Source organism: Stegodyphus dumicola, chromosome 3, assembly GCF_044657685.1.
Source record: "Stegodyphus dumicola isolate Sdum_Otavi_A_Nest chromosome 3, ASM4465768v1".
Classification (NCBI taxonomy): domain Eukaryota; kingdom Metazoa; phylum Arthropoda; class Arachnida; order Araneae; family Eresidae; genus Stegodyphus; species Stegodyphus dumicola.
Window position 1 is genome coordinate 164,158,332 of NC_140770.1, and position 16,780 is coordinate 164,175,111.

General features: G+C 29.4%; 1 protein-coding gene across 1 annotated transcript in view; it reads right to left on the minus strand.

Moving 5' to 3' along the window:
• Hira (histone cell cycle regulator-like protein) overlaps positions 1 to 16,780 on the minus strand; it is a 127,496-nt gene that overhangs the window by 32,619 nt on the left and 78,097 nt on the right. Inside the window, exons 16-20 of the mRNA XM_085813566.1 lie at positions 15,411 to 15,807; positions 12,788 to 12,840; positions 9,316 to 9,526; positions 2,862 to 2,975; positions 2,183 to 2,346 (exon numbers count right to left, since the gene is read on the minus strand). Coding sequence (XP_085669692.1) covers positions 2,183 to 2,346; positions 2,862 to 2,975; positions 9,316 to 9,526; positions 12,788 to 12,840; positions 15,411 to 15,807 — 939 coding nt within the window. The remainder of the gene's footprint in view (positions 1 to 2,182; positions 2,347 to 2,861; positions 2,976 to 9,315; positions 9,527 to 12,787; positions 12,841 to 15,410; positions 15,808 to 16,780) is intronic.

The following is a 16,780-nucleotide window of genomic DNA, read 5'->3' on the forward strand; positions in this document are numbered from 1 at the left end:
ATTTATTAATTTATATATTAAAAAGGCAGGCATTAACTTTACTTTATAATTTTTTGGCTCTTTTTGATATGATAATATTACCTTAAACCTTAGCTGGAGGATAATGAAGGATAAAGAAGAGTAAAGAAATTATTTGTAAATTTTTATTGTAAATAAATTTGTAAATATGTATATTTAATCAATACTGGATTCTTTCCTTTTACTAATAAAGGGCCAACTCTTTTCAAAAGTCTCAATTATAGCCTGAATTGAGTGAAGATTTTTATCTTCTTCTAATTTTCCATACTTTAGCCAATATTTAGTTAAGTTTTGATATACCAGTTAAAATCAAGTTCATTAAACTTTCAATTTTTTCTTTCTTTAAATTTAACTTCTTTAAGGAATTTTTGGAAAATTACTGGGAATTTTTTACAGGTTTTTTAAGGTTTTTGGGAATTTTTAAGGACTTCGTTTCACAAAATTTTGGGAATTTTTTTGACATTTTAAATTTTGCTTTAAAACTTAAATTTTATAACATTTCATTTTTACTTAATTACTTTAATTATTTGCCTTGCAATATTTACACAATTTTTCAACAGAACACACATTTCACATTACAAACAGTTTACATTTATTAATTCACAATACCACTTAACTCTATTTTACTTCAAGCAAACTTACCTCTCTTGATTTTAACGATAAATAATTTATCGTTAAAATTAAAACTTGAATTACATACCTTTAGGATTTTTAATTTAATTTTTTCTAGATTTTATTTTTATATATTTTAATATTAATGTTTGCAAAAAATTTTTAATATAACAAAGATAGCAGCTTGGCACTCAACTTTACCTACATAAGCGCCATCTATCTAATTAATTTGAAGAACACACTTATTTCTCTTTAAAAACACTTTTGCAGACCCCAACGCTCATTTAGTAGGTAAGTTAGAATTAAAACTTACTATTTACTTGCTTTAAGTATTTTTTAAACTTTTTTATGTAGTATTTAAGTATTTTCTAGATATGAAATTTTCTTTTTAAGTATATATTTGTTTTTTTTAAATTGTGAATTAGTTCTTTCTGTTTCTTATTGGTTTATATGGATTATGTCTAGTTCTTTTTTAGTTTCTTTTTATTGATATGCATATTCGTGTCGGGGAGGTTTCTGTAGACAAGGGTTTCTAAAATACATCTAGATTATTTTTTATAAGAAATTAATTTTTTAAAAAAGTTTAATTGAATACTTGACTTTACTTGCTTGTTTCTCAAAAGACTTCATTAGTATTTTCCTTTTAAAACTTTAATTCTTAAATGCTAATTTCTAAGGGTACCACTTTATTGGTATTTCTTTTTGGACATTCTTCACTTTTTACTTTTGGTTTTGACTTTTACCCTTGTCTGCATGAATGACGAAACACGAATTGAATGATAGGAGAGTTAGGTTTGGAGGCAACTTCCCCTTGATAAGTCTGTCTCCTACCTGCTCAACAGTCATTCACTTATGCATTTTTTAAAAAAATTGTTTGGATTAATTTTAATTTGCTAAATTAGTGAATTTATTTTCATGGATTGGTTTTGCACTTGATTTGCTTATGCTTCTGAATTTAAATGATATTGTAGATTAGTTCAAGAATTAAATCTTTTAAATCTTTTATATGTTTACACATTTTTTTAAATATTTTTTTTTAAATTTTTTTTTTGGCTTTAAATTTGCTTTTTTTTAATTTTGGCTTTAAATTTGCTTTTTTTAATTTTGACTTTAAATTTGCTTTTTTACTTTTATACGTGTTTGTTAAAATTTAAATTTAATTTGTTTAAATTTAAATTTCATTCCTTGCAGCAATGGCACAAAGAATTATTTATTTAATTAAATTTGTATTTAAATTTAATTAAATTTTAATTAAATTTAATTAAATAAATTTGTATTTAAATTTAATTAATTAATTTAAATTAAATTTATTTAATTAAATTCAATTTTTTTCTTATATATATATATATATATATACATATATATTTAAATTTAAACAAATTTAGCTATATATATATATATATATATATATATATATATATATATATGAATAAACCAATCTTTCACTGTTAGAAGGAAAGACTGACCTAATTTTATTAGGAAGTGACATTCAGCAAATTTTACAATATAAAATGTAACTCATATCAAAACAGTTTATGATATATACACTTACATGCTGCCTGCAACTGCTGCACCTTTATTATTTAAAGCAATTTCCCATTTTAGTGTTGTACCAAATAAGCACTTCAGCCTATGTATTACAACACCAGATCCTACTGAAATATTATTCTCAATTTCTAGATAGACTGGAGACCCACTATTCTTATCATGGTATATCTAGAAAAAATTATTTTGAAAATATTTTAGCAATCATTAAGTAAGTAATCATTTTACATGCTTACTGTAAAAATGCATCTGATCATAAATTCACAAATTACACATACTAAAAATAATTCAAGAGAAAATTTTTCAAATAAATGATTTCAGCTTATGAAAAAAATTTTAAAACACAGAATCAGTAAAATTTCTACATATTGTACATATAATATATATACATCATGTATGTATAATATGTATAATATCACATATTATAGATGAATTTGAAATCTTATACTCTGTAGGTAATAAAATGATATACAACAGATGTCTTTATAGCATTATTATAACTCTTTCATAACCTAAAGTACACATATTAGAAAAATATCTTTTCTCATAGAAATATTATATTATGCCCCTTTCTGAAAACATAGTTTAAATACCATACTTTCAACATTAAACCTACAAATAATATAAATAAAAATTCATATTAGATGAAAAAAAGTTATCTGATAATATGAAGAGAAGGAAATTACCAAAACATTAGATGTCTTATCAACTTTCAGTGATGGTAAGTGTAATGCAGAACTCAAGTGAGTTGACTTTTCAGGAACAACTTTCTCTGGTGCAGCTGAAACTTTTTCAGGAGCCTTTAGAGGGAAAACAAAAGCTCTTATAAAACCTTTAATGCAAGATAATGTAATAACAAATGCAAGAAGCAAGAATTCAGGCAAATCAGGAAATTAAAAATAATTTCTATTTTGATTCAATCTCTAGTATTTGAAAAATAGTAATTTTGATTTAAAATTTATAAAATTTTTCAGTTCCCATTAATTATTTTTTTAACTTTTATATGCAGATTCATATATTTTGTTTCAATTCCAGTTATAATATAACCTCCTTTGATTAATGTTTTTAACTACCTTCCTTCAGATTAAAAAAAAAAAAAAAAAAAAAAAAAAGGTTATAAATACAGGAAAAATAACAAAAGAATGCCATTAAAAATAAACTGTTTAACAAATGACTAATATTACATTTGAAGTCAAAATTCAATCTTAGAAATAAAATATTATCAATAATTTCAAGTTACGAATTGTATCTTTAAAGGTTCAAAATATATATAAAAATAGGAGGGGGGGAAACTCTCCACACTAATTTGAATCATAAGTACAGCATATACTCTCAAAACTAATTTAAGCTTCAATAGTCACTCTGTAAAGAATTAAAGACATTCCCTTTGCATTTGTCTCCAGGACCTCCAATCTGATTTCAGAATTTTTCAAGAAACTCTCACTTTAAGGAATCTTAATTTCTCTCCAATTTAAGTTTTTCATAGAAAAGCAAGATAGAAAATTGTCTGATAGCAATTCAGCAATACATGGAATTCTGACCATCAACAGGTGAAATCAGGTTTTGTAGAGACTTTGGCAAGACAGTCAGCAAAAAAATGCTGTGACTTCAGCATTACATAAATTAGCAACCTAGCAGATTTCTATAAATAAGGCATGCATGCATTATAATACATACACATAATGAAGTATATACGCATATAATTATGTGTATTATATACACATATGTGCACATATAATTATGTCTATTATATACACATATGTACATACATACATGCACACATATATAAAAGCACAAACATACATATATGCATTCATTCTTGAATCTGGCCCTAATAACAGAAAAGTACCAAAAACATTCAGTCAGAAACAAATCTGTGGGTGAAAAGGCACTCACTGTCTATCAAAAAAGTACAAAATGCAGGATGAACATGTTAATCAGAGACAAACAATTTGTGAGACTACAGCCAAATGCAAATGTATAATGTAGGAGATTACAAATAATACATCAGAGGTTACAAATAATAGCTACACATAAAATTAAAAAAAAAAATTGTTACAAGGACTATGATTTTAAACAAATATGTAAAATCACAACTTAATATTGTAATATCTTGTTATTTAATAAATAACTATATTTATTGTTGAAGTGGCAACAACACCATATTTGTATTATGTAACCGTTGCTCATCAACATGAGAAATTGTTTTCAAATTAAATTCTGAAGTTTTACGAGCTAGAAGTAGTATGAAAGTTTTGCCACTAAAGAATTTCTTCAAATAATCTATCTCCGTGAACTAGAAATAAAATTTATGTTCTACTAAGAAGATTGCCTGTTTTGTCAATTAGTGCAAAATACATTACAGTCTTAATTAATTGGAGGTTCCACTGAGATACTGGAAATTAGGAGTGCAATTATCAATTTCGATGGTGCTGATCTCCTAATCCTAGAAATTTGCTGAATTTTTTAGAACAAGTTTGCTAATACCAATTGCTGAGTTTGTTTATTTCAAGGAGAAATGGATGTAAGAGGTCTGCTGTTTTAAAGCCAGATTTGAAGCGGATCATTCAAAGGTTATCTTCTGTGCTTCTATAACTTGCGTCCGAGCAAAAAATTGTCAAAAACAGGATACTGCTGATCTCCGAAGATAAGATTAACTCTTGGTTTCATAAAAAAGTGTTTATTGAATTTAAGTATTTCATTTCAGAATTCTATTTAAATAGTGTTAAGTTTTTGTGTGAAATAATTGATACTAAAAGTAGTAGGAGTAATTTATAATTGATATTTGTGGTAAAGAAGCATTTTAAAATTATTGTTTACGCTTTACTTTTATTTGTATTGAATTTTTATGTTGATAATTGATATGTGTAAGCCATCCATCAAACTGTCAAACTGATAAGCCATAATGTCAAACTGGCGTACTGTGATTTGATTATACTCCAGAATTGGCAAAGATTTTTTCTAAGTTCTCTCCATCCAGGCGTGTGGTAGATAGGAACATCATCCTGATGTATTACAGATCGTATATTGCAAAAAGTGTACTGCCAAACTGGCAAAAATTGCTTTTGTTATCGCCAACCAGGCATGGAGATAGATAGTAAAATCGTCAAACTGATGTGGGCAAAATTCTATTGTATTGCCTAACTGGCAAAGGTGTTTATATAGTTATAGCTAATGAGGCTTGTGAATAGCGAGTTAAAACGTCAACTCGATGTAGTATTATATTACTTTGTGCCAACCTGGCAAAGTTGTTTAAATAATTTTCTCCAATTGGTTAGTGTAAATTTTGTATTTGAGAAATTAAGTCTCGCCAGAAATTATACAATTTTAATACAAGTACGATCTTTTAGATTCAATTTCAAAAGGAAGCCTAATAAAGGTAACTTGTGCCAACATGTCATTCTTAGCTAGGAGTAAAAACAGGATTTAAAAGTACTAGCAGAAGAGTTAGGTTTAACCACGAAACCTGAATTTAAGATTGCTCAGTTGCATAAACTGAAGTCCCGGTTATGATGAGGAATTTACTTGAGAACTACTGGCTGCAATTAGAGAAGAAAGGGAAAGAAAAGAAGAACGAGAAAGAGAAGAAAGAGAAAAAGAACGCGAAAGGGAAGAAAGAGAAGAAATAGAAAAGGAACGCGAAAGAGAAGAAAGAGAAAGAAGAGAAGAACGTGATAGAGAAGAGCGAATTGGAGCCTTTGAGCTACAGAAACTTCAGTTGGAAGCAATGGCTGCAACAGCACAGCCGGTAGAAACTACGCAGTTACCTGAGCAGCCTTTAAAAATCAGAATTCCCGATGTCATGCCACGTTTCAACCATAAAGAAGATGAAATAAGTTTATTTCTGGTGTTATTTGAGCGTCAAGCTAAAATAATGAATATCCCAGCTGAAAATCAAGTGACTCAACTTATTTCAGTTCTGTTTCCTGACATTGTTCAGCTTATTGCTAGAGAATCAGAAGACGCGACAACTATTTAATAAACACCAAAAATCTACTGAAAGTACTTGGTATGATTTCTACTATGAATTAAAGAGTTATTTAGAAGGATGGCTTAACATATTAAGCATTAAAACTTTTGAACAGCTAAAAGATCTCATGCTGGTTGATCAAATTAAAAAGCATACTTCTCCTGATTTCAAAGAACATTTTATGGATCAATGGACAAACATCATTTCACCTACTGAAATGGTTAAGAAAATTGAAGAATTTGAAAATGTGAGAAAAACAATAAAACCGAAATTTTCTGCCAATCAGACTGAGAAAATTAACAAAGGATCATTTAAACCACATTATGATAATTTTATGAAAAAAACAGAGCATAGACCTCATTTTAAGCATTCTGATAAATGGGATGATTCAAAATACCACAAAGATCACCAACAAAGAAGTCAATTTCAAAACAAGAACCAAGAAAATTTATATGACAAAAGATATCGACCATGTTGTCTCGAGTGTGGATCATACGAACATTTTAAGCCTCAGTGTCCTCGCTTAAAACCAAATGAAAAGGTAAATTGCGCATTTTCGAATGATGATTTGTTAAAGACGTATACAATTAGCGGTTTAGTTAATGGGTATGAAATGCATATTCTTTGAAACACAGGAGCCACAGTAGATGTTATATCTCGAAAATACATAGATAATGCAAAAATGGCTGGGTACAATATCTTTTAAATGACCATTTAGTATGTCTACCATTAGCTGAAGTTGAAATTAATTGTGAACTTGGTCATATAAAGACAAAGGCAGCTGTTGTTACAAATGATCCTGGCAGATATGTATTGGGTAACAAAACTGCTCAGTTGTTCAAAGATAAACAATTCTTAAATTTAGAAAGGATAAATGCGGTTTTGACACAATTTCAAGTAAACGATCTCGTGAAGGAGATCAAAGTAGAGACACCGAAATGGGGAAAAAAGAGGAACTGTCTGTTATTGAGACTGATGAAGATATTTTACCGAAAGCTGATGAGGAAGACAAAGAAATTAAGAAAATAATTAATGTTAATTCAAAGGAAGTAATTGAATTTCAGCATAAAAGCAGAGATCTAGCCTCATTGCTTAGCGAAGCTAAAAGTGAAAATTTCGGAAATGATTTCAAAGTAAAGGAGAACGGGCTGTTGAGGAAAAAGAAATTAGATAAAAATGGAAATGAAAGGGAATTTTTTGTTATTTCTGAAAAATATTGGGATCAGATGCAGAACTACACAACTTTGATGCAGAACCAAACAAATAATAGTGCTAAAACTCAGGGTAATTTGGTTAATACTCACCCTCCTAAAGGTCAAGCTTCTGTCAATGATTCACAAAAATCTGATAGACAATCTAAACGTTCCATCTCCTGATGTAAAAACTGAAGTTGGAAGTTGGCTCACTTTCTTTACCTGCTGATTCAACTTCTGTAGATAGTGTGTGTGATTATTCCCTTACAAGTTCCCCAGTTCCTTCTTCTCCAAAAGGAAGAGATGTGTTTGACAGTTTGTTAACAGCAGATAAAAGAGCTTCTGATAAAAGAACTCATGAAGGTGCTTCTAAAGTTAAGAAATTAAAAATACATTCAGAATCTATGCACACGTCAGAAAACTTAGCAAAGAAGCACAAACATGATAAAGGATTATCAAAGTTGCCACATTCAATGAGAATGCAAGTAGCAAATAAGAACAAAAGTTCATCTCACAAAGAGCAAAAACTATCTGACAAGAAAAAACTGACAAAATTAAACGATTCTCAGCTAAAAGTTTTAGATGAATTGCCAAGTTCTGGAATTGATATGCAAGTCAAGGAGAAGTTTTCAAACAGACAAGAGCGAGTTGTTGAAGAAGTAAAACTGCCGCAAAAGCCTCTGTTACACTCACCCAATTTCAATAAGGAGTTTGTTTTGCAAACTGATGCTTCAAACTCTGGTATGGGTGTCATTTTAGCTCAAAAAGATGAACGAGACAATGAACATCCAGTATTACACCTCAATAAGAAGTTTACAGAAACTGAAAAAAAGTAGTCTACCACAGAAAAGGAATGTGGCGCCATAATATTTGCTGTAAAGAAACTTCAATGTTATTTAGACGCGCATACTAAATTCCTCATCATGACCGATCATAATCCCTTAGTTTGGCTCAAAAATTATGCGAGTCTAAATCCACGACTTATGAGATGGGCACTAGTACTACAACCCTACAATTACACGGTCGTTCATCGAAGTGGTAAAAACCATAAAAATATAGATGCATTAAGTCGTACTCCCTGGCCTGATTAAATAATTTGTTTCTCTATATAGATAAAAAAATATTTTGTTCCTTCCTCTATTGCTCAGTGTATGTTATTATGTTATTTCTTGTATTTCAATTCTGTATTGTGCTGATATTGTTTTTTTTTTTGGGGGGGGGAAATGTAATAAATTAAAGTTTATCTGGAGGGGAGAGAGGTTGTAATATCTTGTTATTTAATAAATAACTATATTTATTGTTGAAGTGGCAACACTATATTTGTATTATGTGACTGTTGCTCAGCAACGTGACAAATTGTTTTAAAATTAGATTCTGAAGATTTACCAGCTAGGAGTACTATCTCCGTGAACTAGAAATAAAATTTATGTTCTACTAAGAAGATTGTCTGTTTTGTCAATTACTGCAAAATACATTACAATATTATCCATAATCTCTTGCCCTAGACAAAATAGAAAAATTACATGATTCAATAAATCTCAACTCCTTCAGTGTCACGTGTATAGAAAAATCAGAACATTATATTAACAGCATGAAACAAACAATGTATGCAGTTAACAATGCATGCCAAGAGCAATTAATCTTATCTGAATATCACTTCTCAGAATTTGTATTCCTCTGCTGCCAACATTTTTTTTCCAAGAAAAGGATACTTTCAGCAAGATGTTACTCTAAATCAGAGCTTGATTGGTCACAGACGCTTTAAGAATGCAACAAAGTTTTTTTACATTTGAATTAACAACACAAATCCCTAAATCTAAATTATTTTCTGATTTATTTATTTTCAATCAAATTGTATTAATTCATATAAATAGTAAAGTCTTAAATTATACAAAAATATTTCATAAAAGTTTACTATTCATTTTTCCTAAGATTATTAATAAAATCAGCAGCTATTTAACAATATGTCTCACTTACAGATTTGGCAGCTTGTTGTGATTGTGAACCAGAACCAGGTGGACGACCAGGTTTTTTCTTTTCAGTTCGAACAACAGGCTGTGCTTCAGCTTTTCTCTTCTGCGAAGAAGAAACTGCTACCACATCAGATGTTGTACTTTTTGATGGCAAAGATGTTTCTTTTGTTTTAGTAACAGGAGTGCTGGAAGGAATTTCTTTGGGTTTCTCAGATCTACATTTTAAAAAGAACCATGTTACTTTATAGTATTAATGAAGCTAAGTAACTCCTTACATACATATACACTCATATGTGCAGTCTAGCTGTGAATCTACATAACATATAAATTTATTCCAAAAAGACAAAAATTTCAATACTATCAATTAAAAAAAAAAAAAAAAAAGTCTTGTTGATGACTATTAAATAAAAGGAGTCGCAACTCTTCATCTCATAATTTAGAACAGTATACAAATAAATTCAAAATTTCTGATTTTGCCTAGTCAAAAAATCATTTGGATAATAAATGTTTCTTGCAGACATATAGTGGCAACATTAAATGAATAAATTTGAAAGTTTTGTTTCTATTTATTTGTTTGTGATATTCTGGTTTGTTTTAAATTGTTTAAAATTCAATATCAGTCTACTATGAAATTTTTTTAGTAAATCTGAAAGAAATAAAACAACACCTATATCATGTGTATGGTTATCAGTTTCCTTCCTATTATACAATGAAAGAATGGCTAAAACAACAACTTTGTATCGGCCAAGAATGTATTGAAGATGACTCCCATGAAGTTTAGACCACTGGAGTCAGAAGCATCACAAAATACTCTCTCTGTCCAGAAAGACACATCAAGTGATAAGCGATTAAATGTCAAGCTGATAGCATCAAGATTGGTTGCATCCAAAACAACTGTTTTGTGCATTTTACATAAAAACCTTCACACGAAAAAAGTCTTACTAAGATGAGTACCTGATTTCTTTTAGCAATTCAAAAACAGCAATGCATTGTTTGCTGTAAGAAGTTGTTACAGCATTTCAAGGCAAATCAGAGAAATGTTTTTGATTAATTGTAGCTAATGATGAAACAATGGTCCTATACTATGATCCTCCACTATGGAGGAAATTAATGGAGTGTAGAAAATGGTAAGGCAACACCAAGAAAAGCAAAGGTGCAGCAATCATAGAAAAAGAAAACAGTCATATAAATCAAAGAGAAAAGGCATGAAACTGCATAAACTGAGTTATGCCTAGCCAGTATAGTATTTAGCAATACTGACTGCCATACTGATGTGCCCGGATCTGAATATCTGAATTACAGAGATAGCATGGATGTTTGTTAGTGTAAAGTATCTGTGTAGCAAAGGAGCATTCAAAATGGAATGACGAACTGAAAGACTTTATCAGAGGTTGATGATAAGCGAAGAGACATGGGAAACTCTAGGATCGCTACTCTCCCAAGGTGTTCTCCCTTAAAATTAGGACAGAAGCTTAACAGATAGCAAGGTTCAGCAACACCTCGATCATGTGTGGTCTAAAAAAATGTTGGCCTAACTATAAATTATGTAATGAAAAGGCAGGGAATGCTGAGCTGCAGAGTTCACCTGCTCCATGATCACATTCCTGTTTATTTGGCTGTTGCTGCTAAATAAAAATAGATTTAAGGAACTGGGCCATGTACTTTAAAGCTGAGATTTTATCTCCTAGATATTATTATTTTTTCTCCAAACTAAAATCTCACCTTTATGGGAAAAAGATTTAACAATGAAGATAATACGTAAAGAGCAGTTATGGAACATTTTAAGGAAAATCCTTCAAATTACTTTTCAAAGGGCATAAACAGTTGTTGCTCATTAAACAATTGCTTAAGATTATATTATTATTGAAAAATTACTTGTTAAAATTTCCTACATTTCTTTTAGAAGTACATCAGGCCAGAAACCTTTGGACCTACCTATGTATATTGAGGCATGCTGTGTATAAACCATGGATAGCATTTTATCTTCTTCCATTGGCCCAAAGAAGTCTGCATCTTCCAATGCCCCAATAGTGGCAGAGTGATTAAGACCACTGAATACAAACAGTTCAACTTGGGTTTCAACCCAGGTGAATAAGCAGATTGCATGGTTAGTTTTTACCATTTTCCTCAAATGCAACATAAATGCAAGCAGCAATTATGCATATATAAATTTACTACTGTGTGCTTACAACAGAAAATTATATCACTAGGAAATAGGGTCCATTATGACAAATAATATACTATATAAAAATTTATTCATGTACACACACACATTCATATACACAATAATAATTTGCAGAATGAATTTAGTTTTCACAGTACATCAAATAAAATGGAATATCGGATAATCAAAGGTCAGATAATCAAGACTTTTCAGGACCTAATTTTCTTCATCTCAAGGAACACATAGTATCACAGCGTCTTACACAATGATCATATCTCTAACTCTCAGATGATCTTTCAGTCCTTCAATATATGAAATTTATACTTATAAATTAACCTCATGTAGATTCTACAAAGCAACTGTCATCCATGATGCCTAATATAGCTAATTTTTCATGTCTTGAGCCATGCAATCGCAATCTCCCACAGGTTGTAATGAAAATGGTGTCTCAAGGTTATTTTTATAAAATTTCTTGAGTTTTCATTTATAATTAAATAAAACAGTAAACCCATAGGTAACTATTTGTTTTTAGGCTGTTTGGTTTGGTTTATGTGATTATGGCAAAGCCTCAAGGTGAATAAGCAGATTTACCTTGCTTATTCACCTTGAAGCGAAGGCATACTTCCTCTTAGGCTATGCCTTCACAGAGGACTTTCTAAGGAAAACTGGCTGTCATTCATGTTACACATGGGGAAAATCATGAAAACGGCCATGCAGCCAGCCTGTTCACGGTATTTAAACCTCAGACCGAATTACCAGTGTTCAACGACTTTACTGCTCAGCCGATGGTGGGCTGTTTTTAAGCCACATTAATTAATGTAATTGACTTGATAGACTAAATTCCATGTAATATGTTGAATTGGTATCATAGTGCCAATTGCATAGCCAATATATTTACGAAAATTATACTGTTCTGATAAATTACCAATAATTTTCTGATCTTCCATTTACATTCAAAAACCATTACAATACATTTTCTTATAAAACAGCAATATACGTGTAAATGAAACAGTCAGCCATGGTTAAGATTAATCATTTTTAATAAAGAATTAAGCTATAAAACAACAATTTAAAAGAAAGTTACCTCATACTTTAAAATGAAAAAACATGACAAAAGACAAAAATTAAATTAATATTTTTTAAATAAACTACAAAGTGCAAAAGGCAAAATTGGTTTTGAGCAATTCTAAAACCATATCTAGATATCAAAACATACAGAGAAATTCCAAAGAAGCTAATCAAGTAATCCTAATTGATATAGCTAAAAATACTATCAGCATTTAAACACATTAAACAATTAATTACAGCTTACATTTGTTCATTTTGAACAGGCGTTACGATTTCTGGTTTGTTTGTAGGCTCTTCCTAAAAAAAATATTTATTCAATGAGAAAAGCATATAATTTGTCATCAAAAAATAGTAAATAAGTTGTTTTGGTAGATATTTAATTTTAATATTTCATATTTACTGATACAACAACAAACAAGTCTGTTACTCTACTGATTTGTTACTTTATAACATCTTTTTCACATAAGGTCTAAAGTTATTTAACTCGTTGATGCCAGCCTGACCCACCAACTTGTCTGTTCTGTGGGGCACCATGACCCACCGGTGGGTTACGCTTTATTGTTCCACGGACCGGAATGACTCACCGATGGGTCATGCTTGTATACAAAAAAATACCTAGTACAAAATTTTATTTTAATTATTCAACAGTATACATTAACATTTCAACATTATAATCAAACATTCAATACAAAACAAATAACTGAAAAAGTAACTTTTAAATTAAATATAATTATTAATTTTTATTATGCAACTTTTTAAAGCAAGCTAAACAAAGTGTCGGCTTACCCTTACAATTATCGTAATATTTTGTTACTTTCTCTGCTCTATTCGTGGCCTTGTTTCAAAGCTCTCGCCCCACGAAATGGACTGCTAATTCAAGTGCAGCAGCATGAAAAGAACAATGAATATCTACACCGGCGACAAGGTGTTAAACAAAATGATTTTTTTGTGCATTTTTCTGTTTACTTCATTAACTTTTATGTTTTTTTTTTATCCTTAATGTTATGATCTATATAGCAACATATTTCATTTCATCAGGATAACTGAAGATAAGGTCAGAGATCTGGAGAGATTTTTTTCCAATACCTAACTAAATCAGTGGTTCTCAATTTTAGCAAGAGTTTCGGAAGTTAGTTTTAGAGAATGTCTGTCTTTTCCAGGCCAGATTGTGCTATGATTATTAGCAACTTGTGTTAGCGGCGTTCAGTGTTCTAGCCATTAGGCTTTGTCTTGCTGCTTTACTACAAACCAGAGCTCTTCCTGCATGCTAAAGTGTTCTGTGAGCCAGTAGGCTAATCTATCACACCTTGAAATTTTCTGTTTTGTTTCATGAAGCTAGAAGATAATTCTTTAATAGTAATTTTTAAAAGTCTAATTTGTATATCCCAAAGAGAGACTTTACAAACTGTGTGATCTGAAATTATAACTCTATCAAATGCAGTTGGTGGCGAAGGTTTTAATAACATGCAAATGGCTGACATCAAAGAATCATTAACAGCTGACTTAGTTCGCGAGGGCTTGAAATTTGCCACAAGTATGGAACAACACGTTCTTACTTATGATCTTGACATAGAGTGTACATTAAAATTTCAACGTAATCTTAAGTTTTGTGTAGCTAGATACCAAGAATTATATAAGCAACTTGATAAACAAAAAAACAGTCACTAAATAACAGACTTTGTAACAACAAAAAAATTCACACAGGCCATTCATAACGAACAAAATTCTTCATTTGAATCAGACCTGACAGTTGTGCTAGACATATCTGACATATCTACTGATGATAGCATTTTTAATCCAGTTCATAATAAATGTGCATGCTTCTTATCAAGTAGCAATAAAAAGTTGCAAAACTGTTTTTTTCCCCTTAATTTCAATTTCAATTTTTATATATACTTTTTTACTGAATTTCCATTGCACACTAATTTTATTTTAATTATTTATTTATTTATTTTGTAATAAAAATGAATTGTTTTTGCTTTATAAATATGTAATATGGATTTCATTATTACTTTTTGAATGTTTTGGGGGAAAATATTTAGAATTTTTTCATCTTAATGATTTTTTAAAGTTGTGGAAAATATCTCTAAATTTGCCATATGTCGCATGTATTTTTTTTTTTTTTTTTTTTTTTTTTTTTTTTTTTTTTTGAGGGGCATGGTTTTCTAAGAAACGTATCTAACATGTTAAAAAAAAAAGAGTTTGGTGTATATTGTTTGAAATAAATAAACTACATATAGTTTGATTCTTGAATAAACACATATATGTATTATATTATAATAATTGTCATGGTAGAGAAATGTGATGAAACAGTTTGGAGATCTCTGTTATACAGAGTTTGGAGTAAAGCTTTATTAGTATTAGATCAGAATGTCAAGACAATGGAGGCTAGTATTTGTCCCTTGATAAAAGTACAACTAAAAACTTCTATAATTGAAAATTTATCCCATTCATACCACTAATTACCCAAAATGAAATCAGTAATAACTACCCAAAATGAAATCAGTAATAAAAGAAACTCTATAATATGATAATAAAGCCTCTTTCATATGTACTAAGCAGACACACACACATATTACATATATTAAACTGACAGAAATCTACCTTGCATTATCTCTGAATTTTTTAGATATGAAATCTCTTTTAAAGTAAAAAATCACTAAGTAACTCTGCCTTCCCCAATTACCTACTTCTATAATACAATTACTTACATTAACTTATTTTTATGAAAATATGTTGAATATTCAATTTTTATGGAAATACATTACATGGAAATAAAGATTGTTCAAACTTACTACTAGTAGAGAAATTAGAAAAATAATTGCAAACTAGCATTAAGAATTACTTATAAAATATCAAAAACTTACCTGTATTACTTTACGCTCAGATGGTATATTGACAGATGCATTAGTAATGGGCTTAACTAATGTTACATTCGATGTCACAGGTATGCAGTTTGAAGTACTTGATATGACTGAAGTTTTAATAGATGTAGCACATACACTGACACCATTAATGTTATTTGTAACAATACTGTTACTTGTAACTACAGATGCAGGTGAACATGTAGTAGTAGTAATAGATGTAGTTAAAGTTGCTGGAAATGAATTGATGACAGCAGATGAATTTTCATTTTTAGCTGTAGAATGTTGACTAGAAGCTTCACATGATTCATCACGCTTTTCAATAACTATTTTACTTTTACTTTCTGAGGAAGAACTGAAAGTAGGTGGGGCTCGTGCATTAAAAGGAGTAGGCACTTCTCTAAAGAAATAATTATTAAAATTAGTTAAATTATAATGTAAAATATATCTAGATTAATGATTTACATCTATTTTTAATTTAATATTATGGCAAAAACTTAAGTGGACATTTCACAGCTTTTCTGCATTTTAAATCAGTTACATGACAACAATCAATATGGCATTTCTTTTTCATATATAAATTTAAAGAACTCTGTTCTGATCAATTAGGATTTACCTCAAGTCATTTACTGCTTTTGACTACATGGTTCTCTTTAAATGAAAAAAAAAAAATAATAATAATAATAGTTTTAAGCACTATTTTGATAAGAATAGTGTAAGTATCATCAAACATCTAATTTACCTAATTTCTCACCTAAAAGCTCAGTATCAAAAAGGCAAACTGAAATATTTTAATATTAAAAAAATATTGTAAATAAGTAAGTCATGACTACATATATAAGAAAATATACTCAATATAGTTTTCAACTTTAAAATATGAAAAATCAGGAGGTTTTCAGACATCATCACGATTTCAAAAGGATTCCTTTTATATCACGTCCACAAAAAAATTAAGTTGATTTATAATGTATAATTCAGACCCTGAATATAATACAATTTTAATGGAATATATATTTAATGCATTGTTCTAACTTTTGAGTTTTTCTTAATGCTTCTGGGTTAATTGCAATTAATTTCCACATTCTGTTAATATTTTACATTGTTGAAAATCCAAACAGGTTTAAAAAAAAAAAACCTTTCATGTATTATCAAAGTATTTTACAAGTGATGAAAATAAAATTAATAATTATATATATATAATCGCTTACATAAGCTTGATTATGCACCATTTATATATTTAAAACAATTTATTTATTGACCTATATATGAAAACACGTATAGAAAAATACATATAATCATGGATTTATTACTAGCCTTGATAAAAAAAAATAATTTTAATCTGCCATATGTAAATTAACACTACATAAAAATAT